At 43.4% G+C, this 22,701-nt stretch overlaps 1 protein-coding gene across 3 annotated transcripts in view; it reads left to right on the plus strand.

Moving 5' to 3' along the window:
* LOC109843946 overlaps positions 1-22,414 on the plus strand; it is a 33,092-nt gene extending 10,678 nt beyond the window's left edge. Inside the window, exons 2-4 of one of the 3 annotated variants that reach the window (XM_020412942.1) lie at positions 21,293-21,445; positions 21,716-22,024; positions 22,101-22,414. In XM_020412942.1, coding sequence (XP_020268531.1) covers positions 21,293-21,445; positions 21,716-22,024; positions 22,101-22,187 — 549 coding nt within the window. In that variant the 3' untranslated portion in view covers positions 22,188-22,414. Of the gene's footprint in view, positions 1-21,292; positions 22,025-22,100 lie in introns of all 3 variants that reach the window. The other 2 variants (XM_020412940.1, XM_020412941.1) reach the window with 2 other exon arrangements.

A 22,701-nucleotide genomic window follows, 5' to 3' on the forward strand; every position in this document is an offset into this window, starting at 1 on the left:
AGGAACTTCTAGAAGAAAACGCCATGGGAATTCGGAGAGAAGAGAGTGAGAAGACGAAGATCACTGCAGACTAGATTGCCGCCGGCGCGGCCATGGATCGATGCAAGAGAAAGAGGTTCTATTTATACGGTAATTTCTCCACTAATTTTTCGCTAATTATTTTACCAATTTTAGAAATGGGGGGATTTTAAAATGCATCGACTCTTATTCTTCCTGCCACTGCCACGTCAGAAAACCGGTTGAATTAAAATACACGTGACGAGTTCTCGCCGGAAAAGTGGTCGCCGACGAGAAAAAGGACCTAATTGGTAATTTTAATCAATTAAAATGCCTTAACGCCGATTTTTTTATTTAAAATACCTTCTTGGCAAATGGGGTAGAATTAAAATACCAATATGGGTATTTAGCCAATATAAAATTCTTCCTCTTCGATGTTGGGAGATAGAATATAAAATTCTTCCTCTTCCATTTCGGGTTCGTCTTTGCCCTAAGAAAAGACATCATTTTTTTCTACTCCTAAAATCCGTACCTCACATGCACGGGGAATTTTATCCCGAATCCTGAGCAGGGATAAGTCAACGCCTAACACGCATTATCGGTTTAATCTTTCACCGATTGAAAAAGACACCAGAATTCAGTCTGGGGTATTTTATCCCGAAGCCTAAGTAGGGATAAGTCAGCGCTTAACCCGCGTTGCTGGGTGGTTCGTTCCCGTAAAACCGACCGAGTCTACGTATTCAGCATCGTAGCAACAAAAATCCATGCCTTTTATGCATGGAGAGTTTTATCCCGAACCCTAAGCAGGGATAGGTCAACGCCTAACACGTGTTGCCGGTTAGTCTTTGACCGTAAAAAAGACAAAAGACCACATATTCAACATTATGGCAGGTTGTTATTAATAACACCATAATCCGTGCCTCATACGCATGGAGAATTTTATCCCGAAGCCTAAGCAGGGATAAGCTAACGCCTAACACGCGTTGCCGGTTTAGTCTTTTACCGATTGAAGAAGACACCAGAATCCGAGTCTGGGGACTTTTATCCTGAATCCTAAGTAAGGATAAGTCAGCGTCTAACACGCGTTGTCGGGTAGCCTGTTCCCGTAACAATGGCGAAGTCTACGTATTCAAAGTCATAGCATCAAGTCTGAGAGAGTTAACTTTCTTAGCATAACGTTATATGCGGAACAGACTTAAACAATCCGCATGCAAGCCCGATTCAAATGATAATCGGTAAAAGCACGTCAAATCCCTTAATGGCTGAGGATTTGTCAAAAATCCTAACTCTATGTCTAACACACGTTGCCGGGTAGTCTATTCCCGTGAGAAAGACAAAGTCTACGTATTCAATGTCGTAGCACTAAAAGAGTTAACTCTTTTAGCACAACGTTATGTGCAGAACGGATCTAAACAATCTGCGTGCTAGCCCGACTCAAACGGTAGTCAGTAAAGGCTCATCAAACCCGTTGATGGCTGAGAATTTGCCAAAAATTCTATAAATACGAGTCATTGACGCACCAGCTCTATTAGTTGGTCTCGTGACTTGAGCATCCAACAACCTCAGGATAAGATCTATACATGCAGATGAATCAGCTTTAACAGTTGGTCTTGTAGCCCCATATTTGGGACCGCCATGCTCCAATACCTTAAGAGCTTAAACTGTGTAGACTCCAGCAAACGTACGAGTATAAACTGTGTTAACGCTTGTCAATGCATAACCCTAGGTCAACGTCAGTCAACGCATTGCGACCAAAAGTCAACGTACGATGATCTAAACCCTAAGGTCAACGCCGGTCAACGCGTAATCCTAGGTCAACGCCGGTCAATGCGTTATGACAAAAAGTCAACACCCGGCGATCCAAAAACCTAAGGTCAACGCGGGTCAACGCGTAACCCTATGTCAACGCCAATCAACGCGTTGTGATCAAAAAGTCAACGTGCGACGTTCAAACCCTAAGGTCAGCGCCGGTCAACGCATAACCCTAGGTTAACGCCAATCAGTGCGTTGCAATGAAAGAGTCGATGCGACGGAAAAGGGTCAGTTCTAAGTCAACGCAATGGCACGAGCCAAACTCAACTCATCAGTTTTAGACTCGAGACTCCGACGACGGCCAGACGATAAACGCAGCGCCGGAAGGACTTCAGCTATTCGTCAAAGCATCGAATAGACTGAAAATCGAAGGGGCCAAGAGTCGAAGCTAATTATAAGTCCTTTACACCAATCAAAGACTGGACTAATCACATCCAAAGTATTTCAGTCTCTTCTATGAAAGAAAATAGTCTGAAACACTTTGGAAGGGGTATCTGTAGGCATCGAAAATTGCCTATAGGTCTCCGTGAGCAGCTCAAAGCTGAGAGGAGTTGAGGAACGTCACTATCCAAGTCACAGAAGCTCGATTAATGTCGATGAATGCTTGAAGTGAATCGACGAACTACGTGAAGCAACGGAGTTTCAGAATAACAAGGATGCGAATTGATCGGGAGCCCCGCGTCGCTTACAAAAGGCGAAATACCCTTCGTGTCTCATTTATTCTACAAATGATCTAATCATTAGAGCTTATAGAACTCCTCTTCGGCTTTCCAACATACTTTTAATCGCTTAAATTCGAGTTCAGATGAAGAAGTTACGGCGGAAACAGACGAATATGCAAAACAGAACGTCTCAGCCTGAGTTGAGACACCCCGAGGTGTCTCGGCACAGACGAGACACCCTAAGGTGTCTCGGCTCAAGCAAAATCATAACAGATAGCTAATCCTTATCAAACACCAATGATGGAAGTTATAATTTGACGGCTTCCAGAATGCTACAATTTGAATACTTTCACGTAGATCGATGAATGTTACAATCTGACGACCTTCATAACAACTGATGAAAGCTCTAATTCAACAGCCTTCACAATCAACATCGGGAGTTACAAATTGACGACTCTCATATTATCAAGAGCTAAATGTAAGGATTACAATCTGACGATCATCACAAAAGTTCAAAAAAAAAAAAAGATTATAATTGACAATCTCTTCAACGCGAATGTCACGTTTGACCATTTCAAATCCTTGAAACGGTCCTCCACTTAATAGGGCAACTAACCTCTATTATGGAGCTAGTTAAGGGGGGTAGTTATACCCCTTAAACTCCTACAAATAGGTGGTTTTCACAGCAAAATCGGGCTGGTGGTAGAGGGCTAGACGAAATTAAAAGAAAGAGAGAACAAGAGAGGAGAAAAAAAGTCAGATTTGCGCAGTTGTGATCGGCGTGACGAAATTAAAAGAAAGAGAGAACAAGAGAGGAGAAAAAAAGTCAGATTTGCGCAGTTGTGATCGGCGAGACGATCGGACCCTCATCCGTGGTCTGATCAATGTGAAATTTGGAGGATAGCTTATACACTCGTCTTTCCTAATTCTGAACGGTGGAGATGTCTTTCTATCGGTTAGATTTAGAGATATGAAGGTTTTACCGAAGCTGGTCGTTCCAGGAGTGCAGAGAAAAGTCAGATTTGCGCAGTTGTGATCGGCGTGACGATCTGACCCTCATCCGTGGTCCGATCGATGTGAAATTTGGAGGGTAGCTTCTACACTTATTGTTCCTAATTCTGAACGGTGGAAATTACTTTCTATCGGTTAGATTTGGAGATATGAAGGTTTTACCGAAGCTGATCATTCTAGGAGTGCAGAGAAAAGTCACTTTCGTGCAGTTGCGATCGGCGTGACGATCGGACCCTCATCCATGGTCCGATCGATGTGAAATTTGGAGAGTGGCTACTACACCTATTGTTCCTAATTCCGAACGGTGGAGATTGCTTTCTATCGGTTGGATTTGAAGATATATAGGTTTTACCGAACCTATAGAGGACTGGCGGAGCTTTTTTTAAGATTGACCAAAGAGAGAAAGAGATCAACTACTCTTTTGAAATGATTAAACTTTCTTTATTATCATCAACTCTCTTTAGAGTTCCCCTAACTCGATCAGAGTTTTAAAACTTGTTTACCAAGTTCTTTTCAACTCTTTCAAAGAGTTTCTTAACTCGGCTAGAGTTTCAAACTTGTTCAAACAAGTTCTCTTCAACATCCTACGGGGCTAGAGTTTTTGGGAGAGATCAAACCACCAAGAAGGTTGATCGGTTTTTAGCAGAAAAACCGCATAGGGTTGAGGTGAGCTGGTATCAAAACCGCTTAGGGTCAACAAATCTCAGCAGTTCAACAACACGAAGGAGGAGATCTTTTGAAGATCAAGGAACTGATCAACGATCAGTTAATCAGATCCCAAAGGATCCTCTCATCAAGGGCATCATCCACTTGGCAATTAACCGAATCTTCGGTTCCAACAACTCTGTTATAGAGTTTTAACTCGTTCTGAGTTTATTTCTGAAACTCATTTAAGAGTCCGTGATTAAGCTTGCAATCCAACTTAATCACATCAAACCAGACATTCGGTTTTCAACAATTCTTGTCAGAGTTTTCAACTCGTTCCGAGTTCTTTATACTCGTCAAGAGTTCTAAACCGAATTCATCAAGCAATTCAATCGGTTTCGTGAGATAGGACGGTCGGATCGTCAACGGAGAGCAAGTTCGACGCGATCAATTGAAGGAGGCACTTCACCGCTACCAAGAAGAACCCAGTTTTAAACAAAGGGGAGAATCAAATTCATTCTCCTCTCTTTTGTAATCGGAATCCAAATTGTAATTGATTTTGAGAGGAATACAAGTCAAATTTTTCTTTCATTGTCTTTTTACATCAAATTTCCAACAAACAGAGACACCCAAGGGTGTCTCGACCCAAGTTGAGACACCCAAGGGTGTTGGGTGTCTCGGCCCTAAAAAAGTCAGATTTGGTTGTTTTGCGGTTTTAACCGCTCGTATCTCCTTAAAGCCTATAAATATAGCCTCTGGAGCTTTATTTTTTCGGATCTGGAATTCTCGTGCCTCGGCGAAGCCCTGTTGAACTGAAGACTTAAAGTACACAGATTTCAGAGAGGAGGAGTTAGATCTGCAGCCCGGTTCGTTCCTTAGGATTATCCCTTTGCGGTAATCTTAAGAAGAGTGATTATCTCGCTTCGCCGAGATAAGAGCTACGGTTTCTCGATCTCTTCGCGGATAGACGAAACTCTGTCCAAATATTGATCGTTCGGTGGTCCACGGACTAACGCGTCCCTGTCATAGGCCAAGATCCCACGCAAGCAGCTGGCGATAAACACTCGTTGCGTTTGTTTGAAGAGAATTGTAATTTTTTTGTTTTCATTGTGTAAAAGTCTTATAAAAAGACTGATTTTTTGTATTCTTTGTAAACGTCTGAAGTTTGTAATGAATCCCGCAATGAAACAATCAATTTTCACCACTACCAGTAGATACCTTAGAGGTGTTTATTACTGAGGTTGAAAGGCAATTAGACACAAAAGTAAAAATAATTAGATCTGATAGAGGTAGTTAATATTATGGAAAATATGATGAAAGTGGACAATGTCCAGGCCCATTCGCGAAATTCCTTGAAAAGCGTGGCATATGTGCTCAATACACTATGCCAGGTACACCACAACAAAATGGTGTAGCAGAAAGGCGTAATCGTACTTTATTGGAAATGGTTAGGAGTATGATATGCAATTCATCTTTACGCATTTCATTGTGGATGTATGCCTTAAAAACTACCATGTATTTGTTAAATAGGGTTCCTAGTAAGGCAGTTCCTAAAACTCCTTTTGAGTTATGGACTGGTAGAAAACCTAGTTTAAGGCACCTGCATGTTTGGGGTTGCTTGGCAGAAGTAAGGATTTATAATCCACATGAAAAGAAATTAGATTCAAGAACAAACAGTGGTTTTTTCATTGGTTATCTAGAAAAGTCTAAAGGGTATAGATTTTATTGTCCTAGTCATAGTACAAGAATTGTTAAAACTGAAAATGCTAGATTCATTGAGAATGGTGAAATCAGTGGGAGTTTGGAACCACGAAAAGTGGAGCTTCAAGAAATTAGGGTGGAGATCCCTTTACCTGTAACTTCTTGTAAACTTGTTGCTCCTCCTATTGTTGAACAGTTAAACAATAATCAAGAACAACCTAATGACCAGATAACTCACAATGAAGACAACATCAATGAATCTGTTGTAGATGAACCACAAGTAGCAGAATTAAGAAGGTCCCAAAGACCAAGAAGATCTACTATTTCTGATGATTATTTGGTTTATCTACATGAAGAAGATTTTGATATAGGAATCGATAAAGATCCAGTTTCGTTTTCACAAGCCATTAACAGTGCTAATTCTACGAAATGGTTAGATGCCATGAACGATGAGTTAAAATCCATGAAACATAATGAAGTTTGGGATCTTGTTGAATTGCCCAAGAACTGTAAAAGAGTTGGGTGTAAATGGGTTTTTAAGACCAAACGCGACTCACTTGGCAATATTGAACGACATAAGGCCAGACTTGTTACTAAATGTTTTACTCAGAAAAGTGGTATTGACTACAAAGAGACTTTTTCACCAGTCTCTAGAAAAGACTCGTTAAGAATTATTATGGCTTTGGTTGCTCATTATGATTTGGAGTTACACCAAATGGATGTGAAAACTGTCTTTCTAAATGGGAATTTAGAAGAAGTGGTCTATATGAATCAACCTGAGGGTTTTCCCATTAAAGGAAAGGAACACATGGTGTGTAAACTTAAGAAATCAATATACGGACTTAAACAAGCTTCCCGCCAATGGTATTTCAAGTTCAATGATACCATTACTTCTTTTGGATTTAAAGAAATAATTGTTGATCGATGTATATATATGAAAATCAGTGGGAGCAAGTTTATAATTTTGATTCTGTATGTTGATGATATTTTGCTTGTTACTAATGATCTTGGCTTATTATATGAGACCAAGAAGTTTCTCTCCAAGAACTTTGAAATGAAAGATATGGGTGAGACAACATATGTGATCGGGATAGAAATATTCCGGGATAGATCACAAGGATTGTTAGGATTGTCTCAGAAAGCATATATTAATAGAATTTTGGAGAGATTCAAAATGGAAATGTGCTCATCAAGTGTCGTTACAATTCAGAAAGGTGATAAGTTTAGCCTTATGCAATCTCCGAAGAATGAATTGGAACGCAAGCAAATGGAAGAAATTCCGTATGCATCAGTCGTTGGGAGCTTAATGTATGCTCAGACTTGTACTAGGCCAGACATCAGTTTTGTTGTTGGAATGCTTGGTCGGTATCAAAGTAATCCGGGAATGGATCATTGGAAAGCTGCAAAGAAAGTGTTGAGATACTTGCAGGGAACGAAAGATCATATGCTCACTTATCGATGGAAAGCTGCAAAGAAAGTGTTGAGATACTTGCAGGGAACGAAAGATCATATGCTCACTTATCGAAGAACAGATGATCTTGAAGTGATTGCTTATTCAGATACAGACTATGTTGGTTGTATTGACTCAAGAAAATCAACATTTCTGCAAGTTGTGCCTGCACGTTTCGACCAAAGTTGTGCCTCCAGGAGCGACATTCTGCTACCCCCATTTGAGCCAGGAGTTGTGTCTGCAAGTTGTGCCTGCACGTTTCGACCAAAGTTGATTGGGTCATACCTGAAGGGCATCGCAATGCCATGCTGCGGAACCTCTCTACATAGGTCTTGATAGATTCTCCCTTCTTCTGCTTAGTGGCGAGAAGAGTCGGGACTGAGACCTCTGTGTCGTCCTCAAAAAACCTGGTCAAGAACAGCCTTTCCAGATCTACCTATTTCTGGATAGATCAGGCAGACAGTTTCATAAACCACTCAAAGGCGACACCTTTGAGGGTACCGATGAATAGCCGGGTCAGAATGGCGTCGTTTGTCACTACATCTCCAGTCTAGGACTTGAAGTAGTAGATATGCTGATTTGGTGATCCTGTGCCATCGAAAGGTTGCAATGTTGAAGCTTTGAACTTCGGTGGGTATGGAGCTGTATCCCACTCAGCAGGCTAAGGCCTCACCATTCCTTCTTCGCGGAGCTCATTTCTGTTGGCGATTGCATTGAGGCGAGCTTCCAGTTCATCCATTTTAGTGGACTGAGGATGTAGCTCTTTTTCCATCTCCTTCTTATTTTCAGAAGAGGATTCCAGGTTGTGAGTCTCACGATCTGAATGTTCGTGTGCTTTTTGTTTTCCCTTTGACGTTGTCCTCCGGGAAGATTCAGGTTTTTGACCTTTTTCAGCCAAGAGCTGAGCCAACATATCCTTCATTTGAAGAAGGGTTTTTTGCTGCGCTTGGAGCATGACGTGATGTTCGTCAACTCTTTTGGCTATGTCCTCGGGGTTTCCCGCCATGTAAGCAGATACCTCTTGTGCTCCGATAGAGCTTGAAGATTGAGATTCAGATATTGCCGAATGTTCATCACTTGTCATAATCCCTTTGGCTAACTTTTGATAATTAACCGGGCGGATAGCTCCTGTCCGAATCCGAGTGCGACGGTACACTCCCTTGAACTCATCACAGAGTTCCCAAACAGTCGGGGAATGACTCGTTTGTGACTCGTCAGAATTGGGATGTGAGGATTTTCCTCTACCGATCATGTTGATGGTGACCTCGGGATATTCGATTTCAGAGGTCTTCTTATGGCGACGTTGTCGTTTGGGAGGCCTAGCGACATTCGTCAACCTGTTGAACACCGATTGCCTAGACGTCGGTGAGCAACAGCTGCATTCGGAGAGGACAGCGGAGATGAGCCGCTCACATTGGCATGAATGAGTCCCTTGATGAATTGGTCTTCCTCTTGACAGTTGTAGGCGTCTAAAAATGCCTATAGGTGTCCGCACACAGCTCGAGACAGAGAGAAGGCGATGAACATTATTATCCGAAGCAAAGAGGATCATCCGACGTCGACAAGCGCATGAAGCGAATCGGCAAACTGTTGATGACACGACAACGAACCACCACAATGGAAAACGCCAAGTGGACCGCACACGTTAATCAACTCAAAGCGTACAGATGCGCCAACCAGTCAGTTAACACGCACGCATCATTCAGCTCGTGCATGTCAATCAATGCGCGCGTCAATCAGTTCACGATGGCTTCAATCAACGCACATTAATCAACTCGCGTGGAGCATACAAGTCGACACGACGGATGAGTAAACAAAACAGGAGAAACTACAAGTCCCGGAAGATCGGAAAAGTCATAAAACACAAGAAATCAGCGAAACAAAAAATCTCAGCGCGCCGCGCGGGACGGACCAAACCGACCCGCGCTCGTGCGGGTCGGAATGATCCGACCCGCGCTGGCGCGGGTCGGTTCCATCCGACCCGCGCAAGCGCGGGTCAGACTTGTCCTGCGCGCGCTGTTTCGATCGGGTTCGGTTTTTGATGGTTTTTCTCGAGATTTGTTGGTTCCAGAGGATTCCAACTGACTTGATATCATCTACAAACGTGGTTAGACTGTTATTGACTAAAGATAAGGCCAAATCACTTGTTCTCATCCAAATAACCGTTTCCGAAGCCCTATAAATACAAGCCTAGGGCCTCCTTTCAGCGGGGCGATTGATTATCAAGACGAGGAGGTGCTGTCGGATTGTGGAGTCAAAGGAGCACGAATTTCAGCGAGGGTTGACAGATCTTGGCGAGTTCTTCGGCATAAAGAAGGAGAGTTCGAGAGATCTGACTCTCGTTCCCGTCCGTCCCTTGAGATTAGGCTTGGTCTTAATCTCGAGAAGAGCCCTGATTTCGCTTGTTCGCGTTCCCGTCCGTCCCTTGAGATTAGGCTTGGTCTTAATCTCGAGAAGAGCCCTGATTTCGCTTGTTCGATTTCAGCGCTTCAAATCAAATACTTCCTCGGCGAAGGCGAAGCTCTGCCGAATTTTCCATCAACCGTATCCAGATCTAAGGCGGTCCACGGATAAACCCCGGCACATGCAAAGGTCCCACACAAGCAGAAGACCGATAAACGATCTTTGCGTTTGTTTTGACGAGAGTTGTAACTTTTTGTTTTCATTGTGTAAAAATCTTATAAAAAGATAATCTTTTTTGTTTTCATTGTAACGATTGAAGTTGAATGAATACCGCAATGAATACATCAACTTTCGACGTAAACAAACTGACGACCACAGTGGGAGCCAACAGCTTCACTGCCGGAGCTGTCGTGTCGCAACCTCGGATCTGCATCCCGGTTGAAGAAGTGGTCGAGTACGTGTTCGACCAACTGAAGTTCGAGGAATATCTGTCGTCCTCCTCCTCCAGATCCTTCGCCTCTCGCAAGCGCAGGAAGATCAAGACCCCCGTTGCTGCGATAGCTGAACCTCGTAACGCCTGTCCGGTTTCCAACGAGTCCGGATCTGCAGATCTGAATTCCTCCTCAATCAAGGAGTTGAGTACAGAAAGCGCGTCCATTTTATCGAAGAGAGCTCGCCAAAGGCAGCGCCAACGCCTTGCACGCCAACTCGCTAGGGCTTTGGAGTCAATTGACGTGATCCGTTACGAGACGGATCTGAAAATTAGGCAACGTCAAGCGCCCCAACAGCGGACAAATGCCCTCTCCTCCAAATCACCAACAAGTGAATGGGTACAAGTCAAAAGGACCCGTTCAACTCTTGAAGAGCGGATCAAAAAGCGTCGCGTACTGCTTGCGCGCGCGCGAATTCTTGCGCAAGAGGTCAAAAGATTGCAAATGGAAGAAGTGGAAAAAAAGCCACCAAAACTGCACAAAGTTTGGAGGCCAAAGTCCAAGACGGCGGCCGAAAAGATCGAAAAATGCGGGTCACTCAAATCTGACCCGCCGGTCTGCGGGTCACTCAAATCCGACCCGCCGAATCGCGGGTCACTCAAATCTGACCCGCCGAATCGCGGGTCACTCAAATCCGACCCGCCGGTCCGCGGGTCACTCAAATCCGTCCCGCCAAATCGCGGGTCACTCAAATCCGACCCGTCAATCTGCAGGTCGCCCAAATCCGACCCTCCAAATCGCGGGTCACTTGGGTCCGACCCGCCAATCTGCAGGTCGCCCAAATCCGACCCTCCAAATCGCGGGTCACTTGGGTCCGACCCTCCACTTTACGGGTCACCCAAATCCGACCCTCCACTTTGCGGGTCACTTGAATCCGACCCTCCAACCCGTCGATCACTTAAATCTGACCCGCGCCAGAGTCAAGGCAGAAGATGTTCTGTACTTGTTTCGTCGATCCCTGTGAGTTCCGCACCTCCGACGGAGCATCGGGACAGTGTGGATTTGTCCCATTTCAAGGTGAGGATAGTCGATCGCCTGGGTCCTTTGCACGATGATCGAGGCAAAGTTCTGATCGAAGAATGCTTGGGTCCGGTGACTGAACCCCGAGCGACTCGTCGAGCTGGGGGTCGCACACGCCCTCGCAACAATTTTAAGCCTTCTCATAAAGGGAAAACTCCAATTTCCGCCCGCCTGGGGGTGTGTATCCAAAACCAAGAGCCTGTTAAGATCCTGCGCTCCCAAAAACGTAGTTCTAAACACGTGACTCTTAAGAATGCTAATAAATCGGCAAATCCCCTGAAAGAAACGTATTCATCTGACGATGACAACGTTATACCTGGGGAGTCATGTCAACACACGATAGGTTGCTCCGATCATCTGATCGATGAGTTGTACTATCGGGCTGGGGGTATGAACGAGTCTCGGAAGAGATATGCCCGAGAAACCAAATCCCACTACCCGTGCGCCGAACTAATCAGGGCAGTATTATCAGCGTGCAGTTGCCCCAAGACCGCTCCGCAGAGGGTCTCCGTATTCGAGAGGATCTCCAACGGAATGACTAAGTCCAAACCAAAGCATCTCCGTAAAAAGAGATCGGTTGTTCAAGGTGACGAACTCCCGGAAGTCACAATAAATATGGCTGATAAGGGAAAGTCGATTCGACCTTCTATCTCTGACCCGCTTATATCTCATCGTCTAACTCGGTTGCGATCAGGGACCACTAGACGCAGGGACTACCAAAGAATGCAGAGAGGCTTATCCTCGGACGATGAAGCATCGGATGCTAACTCTGCAGTCGCTTCTGACAATACGGTATCTAGCCCAGGGCAATCCCGCGAAGTGTTTATGATTAACACCGAAGAAGCAACTAAAATGGTTGAGGATGCTCTAGCGAAGCAGAAGCAAGCATTTAAATTCGAAATAGAAATGGCTATGCAGCGGATGAAGGAAGAGCACGACCGACAGATTCAGGCTCTTTCCAATCAAATGGGCGAATCCAGCCGTCGCAACGCTGCTAACCAAGTAGGTAGCGATTCAGATGTGGATGAAGGCCTCAATACTGATAACCCTCTCGTTGACCAAAACGCTGGGGGTAGCCCCACTAAAGACGACAACACTGGGGGTGGCCCCGTTATTCCTCTTAAGAATCGTCCAAAGCCCGATACGAGCGAGGATGAGAAAATGAAAGATCTCGAGAGTAAAATCAACGCTCTAATGTCTGATCGAGAGGTAAAGAGGACTGGCATTCCATGTCCATATCCAAGAGAGTGGGACTCAATAGCATACCCGGCGAAGTTCAACTTGATTAACTTCACGCCGTTTGACGGGAAGGGTTCACCCACTCAACATCTGATCTACTTCAAGTCCCACTTGGGTATGATCTCCGGCAATGAAGCCTTGATGGTTCGGTCATTCGTTGGTACCCTTCGCGGGCCGGCCTTCGATTGGTACCGCCGTCTCAAGCCCAAAAGTATTAACAACTGGGACGATATGGAGAACTCATTCCTTGGTAACTTCTTTGATGACGACGACGAGGTATCCATCAGGATACTTTTCGATGAGAAACAAGAAGATGACGAGACATCCCAGATCAGGAGGAAGCTGATAATACTGCGGATCCGAAGTACTGTGCGTACCACAGGAGGATCCTTCATCCTACCAAGGCTTGTTTCGCTCTTAAGAATAGCATCCAAACCTTGGTTGAAGCCGGCGTTATATCGCTCAATTAAACCGAATGAACACTCCGCCAAGTATAAGAGTATAAACTGTTCCTGTCAATACTCTAATAGGTATATGAGTCTAAACTGTTTCCTACCATTGACGGGAAGTTTCTAGAGAATTTTTTATATGTAATATTCTTAAGGATAACCCGGTCATATAACTAATCATAATGTCACACCCATTTTTGCAAAGAAAGCTGGGTGTGGATAATTCATATAACGGGAAGTTTCCGGAAGAATGTTAAATGTAATATTCTTAGGGATAACCCGATCATTATGAACAAAGTGATAAACACTAAACTCCTACTATGACTTCCGAATACTCTTTTGCTGAGATGAGATGAGATCGCTTCATTAGATCAATCTTCCCTCACAAAATTCTCATTGGTGTTTAATGACTCACAGTCTCCCACCACAAAATCCTCCACCGATCAGACTAATTGACGGTAGGACCACCAAAATTCTTTCCTGTTTAATCCATTCAAACTCCTGCTATGTTCGTGCACTCAACACTTTCATGGTTAGAGTCCGGATATAATGCTTAGAATTTTGATCTGTCAATCATTGACGAAATGTCAAACCCCTTCGTGCTAAGTCATTATCACTTAACACCGAGAACCCCTACTGAGTGATTTGTACAAATCAACACTCCCACTGTGATTTGTACTCCCACTATCCACTTGGTCAAACCTTCCTACAATTAGGACCACAACCAAAATCTCCTCTCGATTCCTCCAATGAACGAGAGATCCACAAATCGAGCGGTCAAACCTTCCTACAGTTAGGATCGTCTCAAACATCCCACTCGGTCAAACCTTCCTACAGTTAGGGTCAAATCCAAAATCCCCTCTTGATTTCTTCAATGAACGAGAGGTCCACTTTCAAATCGGGTGATCAAACTTTCCTACAGTTAGGATCACCTCAAACTCCTGCTTGGTCAAACCTTCCTACAGTAAAGACCAAAACCACAATTCACTCTCGATAAATGAGAAATTCATCTTTAGTTCGATAATCAAACCTTCCGACAGTTAGGGTTATCTGAATCTTTTCGATTCTCGGAGTGGAGATCCTACTCTTAGTTTTACCTTTTCGGATTCTGGGGGTGGAGATCCCACCTCGAGTCTCCTTTCCAGCTGAAGATAGAATATAAAATTCTTCTTCCTCAGTGTCGGGAGATGGAATATAAAATTCTTCCTCCCCCATTTCGGGTTCGTCTTTACCCCAAGAGAAGACACCACCTTTTTCAACTCCCATAATCCGTGCCTCACACGCATGGGGAATTTTTTCCCGAATCCTAAATAGGGATAAGTTAACGCCTAACACGCGTTGCCGGTTTAGTCTTTCACCGATTGAAAAAGACACTAGAGTACAATTCTGGGGACTTTCATCCTGAATCCTAAGTAGGGATGAGTCAACGCCTAATACGCGTTGCCGGATGCCATATTCCCGTAAGAAATGACGAAGTCTATGTATTCAAAATCATAGCATTAAGTCTAAGAGAAGCAATTCTCTTAGCACAACGTTACATGTGAAACGGATTTTAATAATTTACATGCTAGCCCGATTCGAACGGTAATTGGTAAAGGCACGTCAAACCCGTTGATGGCTGGGGGTTTGCTAAAAATCCCAAAGTCTATGTCTAACACGCATTGCCGGTTAGACTTTGACCGTAAAAAGGATACAAGACCACATATTCAACATTGTGGCAGGTTGTTATTAATAACACCATAATCCGTGCTTCACACGCATGGGGAATTTTATCCCGAATCCTGAGCAGGGATAAGTCAACGCCTAACACGCGTTGCCGGTTAATCTTTTGCCGTAAAAAGGACAAAAGTCCACATATTCGACATTGTGGCAGGTCGTTATTCATAACGCTAAAATCCGTGCTTCACACGCGTGGGGAATTTTATCTCGAACCCTAAGTAGGGATAAGTCAACGCCTAACTCGCGTTGTCGGTTTAGTCTTTCACCGATTGAAGAAGACACCAGAATTCCAATCTGGGGACTTTTATCCCGAAGCCTAAGTAGGGATAGATCAGCGTCTAATACACGTTACCGGATAGCCTACTCCCGTAACAATGGCGAAGTCTACGTATTCAATATCGTAGCATCAAGTCTAAGGGAGTTCATTCCTTTAGCACAACGTCACGTGCGGAACGGACTTAAACAATCCGCATGCAAGCCCGATTCAAACAGTAATCGGTAAAGGCACACCAAATCCGTTGAAGGCTGAGGGTTTGCCAAAAACCTTAAAGTTTACGTCTGATACACGTTGCTGTTTAGTCTTTTCACAGGAGAAAGACGAAGTCTACGTATTCAATATCGTAGCACTAAAAGAGTTAACTCTTTTAGCATAACGTTACATGCGGAACGGACTTAAACAATCCGCATGTTAGCCCGACTCAAATGGTAGTCGGTAAAGGCTTATCAAACCCGTTGATGGCTGAGAATTTGCCAAAAATTCTATAAATGCGAGTCATTGACGTATCAGTTTCATTAGTTGGTCTCATGATTTGAACATCCAACGAACTTCAGGATAAGATCCACATGTGCAGATGAATCAGCTTTAATAGTTGATCCTACAGCCCAACATTCGGGACCGTCACGCTCTAATGCCTTAAGAGCTTAAACTGTGTAGACTCCAGCAAACGTACGAGTATAAACTGTGTTAACGCCGGTCAACGCGTTACAGTAAACATCGATGCCGGTCAACGCATTAGCAATTTCGCCAAAATAAGGTAAAAAATGACTCCAAGGATTTCAGTTACAATCAGATATGAATTCCCGATGGAGAGGATTAGTTCAAAGTCAACTCAATGGCACGAGCTAAGTTCAGAAAGTTACACACCAATCTCAGTTCAAGATTTCGACAGCGGTCAGACGATAAACGCAGCGCCGGAAGAACTTCACCTATTCGACAAAATAATGAATAGATTGAAGACTGAAGAAGTTAAGAATTGAGATAGTTCAAGGTCACTCTACGAAATTGAGGAGATGGCCTATCTTATCCAATGCATTCCAGACTCCTCAATAAAAGAATGAGTCTGGAATACTTTGGAGGGGGTATCTGTTGGCGTCTAAAAATGCCTATAGGTGTCCGCACACAGATCGAGACAGAGAGAAAGCGATGAACATTATTATCCGAAGCAAAGAGGATCATCCGACGCCGACAAGCGCATGAAGTGAATCGGCAAACTATTGATGACACGATAACGAACCACCACAATGGAAAACGCCAAGTGGACCGCACGCGTTAATCAACTCAAAGCGTACAGACGCGCCCAGCAGTCAGTTAACACGCACGCATCATTCAGCTCGTGCATGTCAATCAGTGCGCGCGTCAATCAGTTCACGATGGCGTCAATCAACGTACATTAATCAACTCGCGTGGAGCATACAAGTCGACACGACGAATGAGTAAACAAAACGGGAGAAACTACAAGTCCTGGAAGATCGGAAAAGTCATAAAACACAAGAAATCAGCGAAACAAAAAATCTCAGCGCACCGCGCGGGACGGACCAAACCGACCCGCGCTCGTGCGGGTCGGAATGATCCGACCCGCGCCGGCGCGGGTCGGAATGATCCGACCCGCGCTTGCGCGGGTCGGAATCAACCGACCCGCGCCGGCGCGGGTCGGACACAACCGACCCGTGCCGGCGCGGGTCGGTTCCATCCGACCCGCAATCACTTGTTCTCATCCAAATAACCGCTTCCGAAGCCCTATAAATACAAGCCTAGGGCCTCCTTTCAGCGGGGCGATTGATTATCAAGACGAGGAGGTGCTGCCGGATTGTGGAGTCAAAGGAGCACGAATTTCAGCGAGGGTTGACAGATTTTGGCGAGTTCTTCGGCATAAAGAAGGAGAGTTCGAGAGATCCGACTCTCGTTCCCGTCTGTCCCTTGAGATTAGGCTTGGTCTTAATCTCGAGAAGAGCCCTGATTTCGCTTGGTCGATTTCAGCGCTTCAAATCAAATACTTCCTCGGCGAAGGCGAAGCTCTGCCGAATTTTTCATCAACCGGATCCAGATCTAAGGCGGTCCACGGATAAACCCCGGCACAGGCAAAGGTCCCACGCAAGCAGAAGACCGATAAATGATCTCTGCGTTTGTTTTGACGAGAGTTGTAACTTTTTGTTTTCCTTGTGTAAAAGTCTTATAAAAAGATAATCTTTTTTGTTTTCATTGTAACGATTGAAGTTGTAATGAATACCGTAATGAATACATCAACTTTCGACGCAAACAACAGTAGCTCACGCAAGTCGGAGACCTGGGAAAGATCTCATGAAGGTGGAGATGGAACCTTGGATGGGTCGGACATGGACCTTAAATCCATGCTGTCCCTCTTGAACCTTATGGATCATGTCGTGTTCTTGAGACGAAACACAAGGGTCGCGTTTAGGTTTATAAACACGAGGTCGAGGCCTGTGTTTGACTGATGGAACAGATCCTTGTGGATCTTGTCCTGATTGAACGCACACTTGTGGTGTGCGTTTTGATGATGAAACAGACCCCTGCGGGTCTTGTTTTGTGTCCTGATTGAACGCACACTTGTGGTGTGCGTTTTGATGATGAAACAGACCCCTGCGGGTCTTGTTTTGATTGAACGCACACTTGATGTGTGCGTTTTGATGATGAAACAAACCCCTGAGGGTTGTTCTTTGTTTGAACGCACTTTTGTGATGTGCGTTTGGTTGATGAACCAGACCTCTGAAGATCGGGTTTTGATTGAACGCACACCTGTGGTGTGCGTTTGGATGATTGAATGGACCCCTGGGAGTCGTGTTTTAGATGAACGCACCCTTGTGGTGTACGTTTGGTCGTTTGAACAGACCCTTGAGGGTCGTGTTTTGATTGAACGCACAGTTGTGGCGTGCGTTCGGATGATTGAATGTGCCTTTTGAGATCACGTTTTGGGACGCACTCTTGAGGTGTGCGTCTAGATTGAACAACGCGCCACTGAGGGTCGCGTTTGAGTTGGATAACCCGAGGCTCATAGTCGGGTTCATTACCACGAAGTGTGCGTTCTGGAGCAGAAACGCAGAGTTCGGGCAGATTTTCAGAAACACAGTCTTTGCGTTGGGCTTATAGCTCGGCTATTCCGCAAGTATGCTCGCCGTATGGATCTTCTCCTTCGTCGAGCGGCGTTTTTCTTAGCTTGTTTCAACGCCTTGGCTGCAGCATCATCGGCGTTGGTTGAGTTTTCCTCCGACATAGGTCTCTTTTGACCTATTATGCGCCATAGTGATACGGGTGAGGAGTCTTCAACTCGCAGAGCGAATTTAAGGTCTTGGCCAAAGGAGAGGGCTTTCTTTGGCATCTCAGCAGTAGTTACGACCTCCTTAGAGATCTTGCAATTATCACGCCTAGCTTTAGGGCTAAGCGATCCAGAGGAGAGAGTCTCCTCGTACTTAGCTTGGTCGAACTCTACGACGAGAGTTTCGACGGTGGTCCCAGTGAGGTGAACGTCAGATTACGCCACCACTTCCTCGTCAGAGAAGCTAGTCCCCAGCGGAGTCGCCATCTTTTATTTGTGAAAAATTGCAGTAAAAAGACAATGAAAGAAAAATTAACTACATCTTTTGTTTGTGGAAAATTGCAGTAAAAAGACAATGAAAGAAAAATTGACTTGTATTCTCTCAAAATCAATTACAATTTGGATTCCGATTACAAAAGAGAGGAGAATGAATTTGATTCTCCCCTTTGTTTAAAACTGAGTTCTTATTGGTAGCGATGGAGTGACTCCTTCAATTGCTTGTGTCGAACTTGCTCTCCGTTGACGATCCGACCGTCCTATCTCATGGGAATAATTGACTTGTGTGATGAATTCGGTTTAGAACTCTTAACAAGTTTAATGAACTCAGAACGAGTTGAAAACTCTGAAGAGAGTTGTTGAGAACCGAATAACTGGTCTGATGTAATTAACTTGCGTTGCAAGCTTAACTACGAACTCTTAAATGAGTTTCAGAACTCAGAGCGAGTTGAAACTCTGTAACAGAGTTGTTAGAACCGAAGATTCGATTAGTAGCCAAGTTGATTTGCCGCTGATGAAGGGATCCCCTTTGATTTGATGGACTAACTACTAAGTAGTCTGTTGATCTTCAGAGAGATCTCCTCCGTGCGGTTAAGCTGCCGAGATTTGTTCACCTTATACGGTTTTGATGCCAGCACACGTCAACCCTCTACTTAGTTGAGTAAGTTGGTTATTTATAGGGGGATTAGGGGTGCAACCAACCCCTAAATCCGCTCCTAAGTGGGCGAAAATCCCTCAGAACGTGGGATAACGGTTTTGAGGCCGTTCGGCTTGTGTTTGAACAAGTCAAAACGCCCCAGTTGGCGTTTGGACCTTAACTCTGCGTCTAAGGCTTGAGACGCAGAGTTAAATCTCTGTTAGAGATTTAAGACGCACAGGCCGCTCGTGTGTCGAGTTCTCAATTCTGCATCCTGGATTTGGGACGCAGTGTTGAGTGTTTGCCGAAGAACGCACAGTTCGTGCGTTTTGTGTTTTAACTCTGCGTTGCAAAGTTGGACGTCTGTTGGAGAACGCACAGTTCGTCTGCGTTTTGAATTTGGGAAACGCAGATGTGGACCTTGCGTTTTTGAATTTGAGAAACGCAAAAGTGAGTTCTGCGTTTGAGAGAGGTTGTTGACTTGTAACATCGTCCATTATAACACTGCAAAGGCTACTACTTATTGATCTTTGTCTGTTATAGGATATGAGAGTCGTCAGATTGTAACTCTCACTGTTGATTGTGAAGGTCACTGAATAGAGTTTTCATCAGCTGTCGGAAGCGTCGTTGAATTGTAACTTTTCTCGATCTGCGTGAAAAGTCCTCTATTTGCAACCTTCGTTTGTCGGCACGAAAGCTATTTGACTGTAGCTTTCATTGTTGGAACTTGATGGGGATTAATCATCCATTGTGATTTTTAGATGGATATTTGTCCACAGCTCTCTACCAAGCAACTCACCAACTAAGTCCAACCTTTTATTTCTGAAATCATTACACTACTCATCAGCATCTCTAATAATTGCTAATATAATATTAGTCATGTTGTTGTCGCAGCCATCAAGATCAATCATCTTAGAAATGAGGTCGTGTTTGTAGCGATTGTGGAGTTGCGGATGCAGTGATTAGAAAGTCGTCTGATTGTAACTTCCATTGTCAGGGCTTGATAGGGATTAGCTATTTATTATGATTTTTAGACAGCCTACAGTACGGAACTCATGGTTGCGGATCCATTGACTAAGGGATTGCCTCCTAAGACATTTATTGAGCATGTCGAAAGGATGGGCATTACTAAAGGTCTTAATGTTTAGTTTATGAATTTGATGTATGACACCTTATGTATGTATTATTTCTGACATTTATCGATATCCTGTTTTCTTATTGATTGTGTATACATGAATGTTTTCAGGATTTAAGCTCTAATGACTTTTCATTTATAGATTATTTTAAGTAGACAATTAATATTGTGGTACTTGGAAGGAATCATGTTATTGAATGATATGAAACCGCCATGACTCGTATTAATCTATACTTAATAATGATATGATGATATTACCAATGTATGAAAAATTTTATTCTTATAGTATATATGTATTATGAATTTATTTAAACCGTTATGAATAATTCTGCCACATGGCCAAGTGAGAGAATGTAAGAAATATATGGCCTATGTGTCATATATTAAATTTAGTATAAGGTTTAAATAATATTAATACTATTATGAGGATTATTGGTTATGGAAAAGTACTTAATATATTAGTATATATTAATGACCATGTAGTTAATTAACTAACACCCATGTTTTTAATCATGTTGATGGAACATGTGTGGGTGGGTAGTTTTATTAACTACCGGATAGTTGCTCCTCTCTCTTCCTATAAAGAAATCTAAGCACATAATTTCTAAATCCATCAGTTAACTTTGAAATTAAAAAAAAAGGGCTTGGTTTTAAAGAAGGATTAGAGAGAGAAAGCAATCTTCTCCAAGGTCTCAATTCTCTAAGGGTTCATAGCATGGCTCAAGGTATGATCCGAGAGAGAAAGCAATCTTCTCCAAGGTCTCAATTCTCTAAGGGTTCATAGCATGGCTCAAGGTATGATCTCAAACATCTTATATTTGTGATTAAGGTCTCAATTCTCTAAGGGTTCATAGCATGGCTCAAGGTATGATCTCAAACATCTTATATTTGTGATTATCATGAAGTTCTATGATCCATGTCTTCTAATTAATTATAGAGGAGTTATGATTATATTAACAAAGGTATAAAGTCCTACAATTACTTGATTATTATTGATTACAAAGTATACTAGTCGGACTACTATATGTCTGATTAGTTAGATGGCGTTTTACCTTTAACAAGCAATCATTCCCTCTCGCTTCATTTGTTTACAGGTCTTAAATTTGCTGCGAAGAACGTTGATTTCCAATACACCCCTGACTGACTTGTTCTTTAAAATATCTTCCATGAAGGAGGGAGACGTGCCAAAGTTTCTACTGGTCCCTAAATGTGAAGGCCATGAAAATTCGGACTGTGAAGAAATGAAGGTAAAACTGCTACGGACAAAATATACAGGTAGGTTTGTTTACATGGAGTGTGATGAAAAGGTAGTAGAACTCCTGTTCAGTTTCCTCATCTTACCCGTTGGGGCCGTAATTAAATTTCTAGGCGAGAATTCATCAATGGGGTGTTTTGATAACTTGTATGAAAGCATCGAGACTTTGTGCTCACGAGAAAATGTTTGCATCAAGTCCGATGAGCACAAGGCCATGCTATTATCTCCTAAGCTGGCTCCATTTTTCGCTGCCAAAATGCAGATCCTAAAGATTGAGGAAACGGTGTCACGTGCCCGTGCAACAAAAGCAGGATGCTACTCATGCTTTAGAAAAAACACTAATTGTCCACACAAGGTGAATATCGCTACATGTAAGGAATTGAACCCGAAATTCCCAAACAAAATGAGTGAATCAGGGGGAGGATATGCAAAGGGACAGTGTAAGTTCATGGTTACTGATGACTTGGATGTATCTCTATTTTCTCCGCTTGCCGCAGTTCACATGATGAAAGATCTCGGTGTTTCTATCGGTAATCTCAAAGAGGAGGAGGTCGGCATCGGAGAGACGCAGGTAATATATTTTCTTCATCTGATGACTTGTCTTCAAGACGACTTGAGGGTAAATGATGTTGTTCTTCTGGTTGTAGGCTTTAAATCTGTTGAAAGCTGCGTTGTGCTCTGAAACTGCACTGACTAAGGTTTTCTCCAGCAATAAGCGAAGGCGTGCTAGTTAGATTAGTCTTAATACTTGTTTAGAACAGACAGGAATGAGCCTGAGTGCTCTTGCGTAATGTGATGTCTAGCGCGAAAGTTTGCTACTTATCCTTGCGTGTCTAATATGATGAAGTTAATTCATAACACTGGTGGTAAGCAGCTGGATGTTTTACATTATTGTAGCTGCGATTTTGTATTTAAAAAATCTATGTTCCTCTTGCAATGCTAATTGCTGTGTTCTAGTGAATGCATTTTCTCGCAGAATGTTTCTCATTATAACCAAAAGTGTCTCTTTGATTAGATTATGGAATCCGGAGGTTTAATTTTCCAATCTGATAAGTAGTTCAACTAGTTTAGCTCTCTAGTTCAATATAGTGATGATACTAGGTAATGATACTATATTGAAATTTTTGGTGATCCTCTACCAACGCTTACTATCATGTTTATTACAATATTATTGCTTTCATAAGGTTATTTTTCCACTTTATTTTTTCTGACAAAAGGTTTTAAAGAAGTTTCATAGGAGCACAGGGA

The sequence above is a fragment of the Asparagus officinalis genome, chromosome 5, assembly GCF_001876935.1.
Source record: "Asparagus officinalis chromosome 5, Aspof.V1, whole genome shotgun sequence".
Classification (NCBI taxonomy): Eukaryota; Viridiplantae; Streptophyta; class Magnoliopsida; order Asparagales; family Asparagaceae; genus Asparagus; species Asparagus officinalis.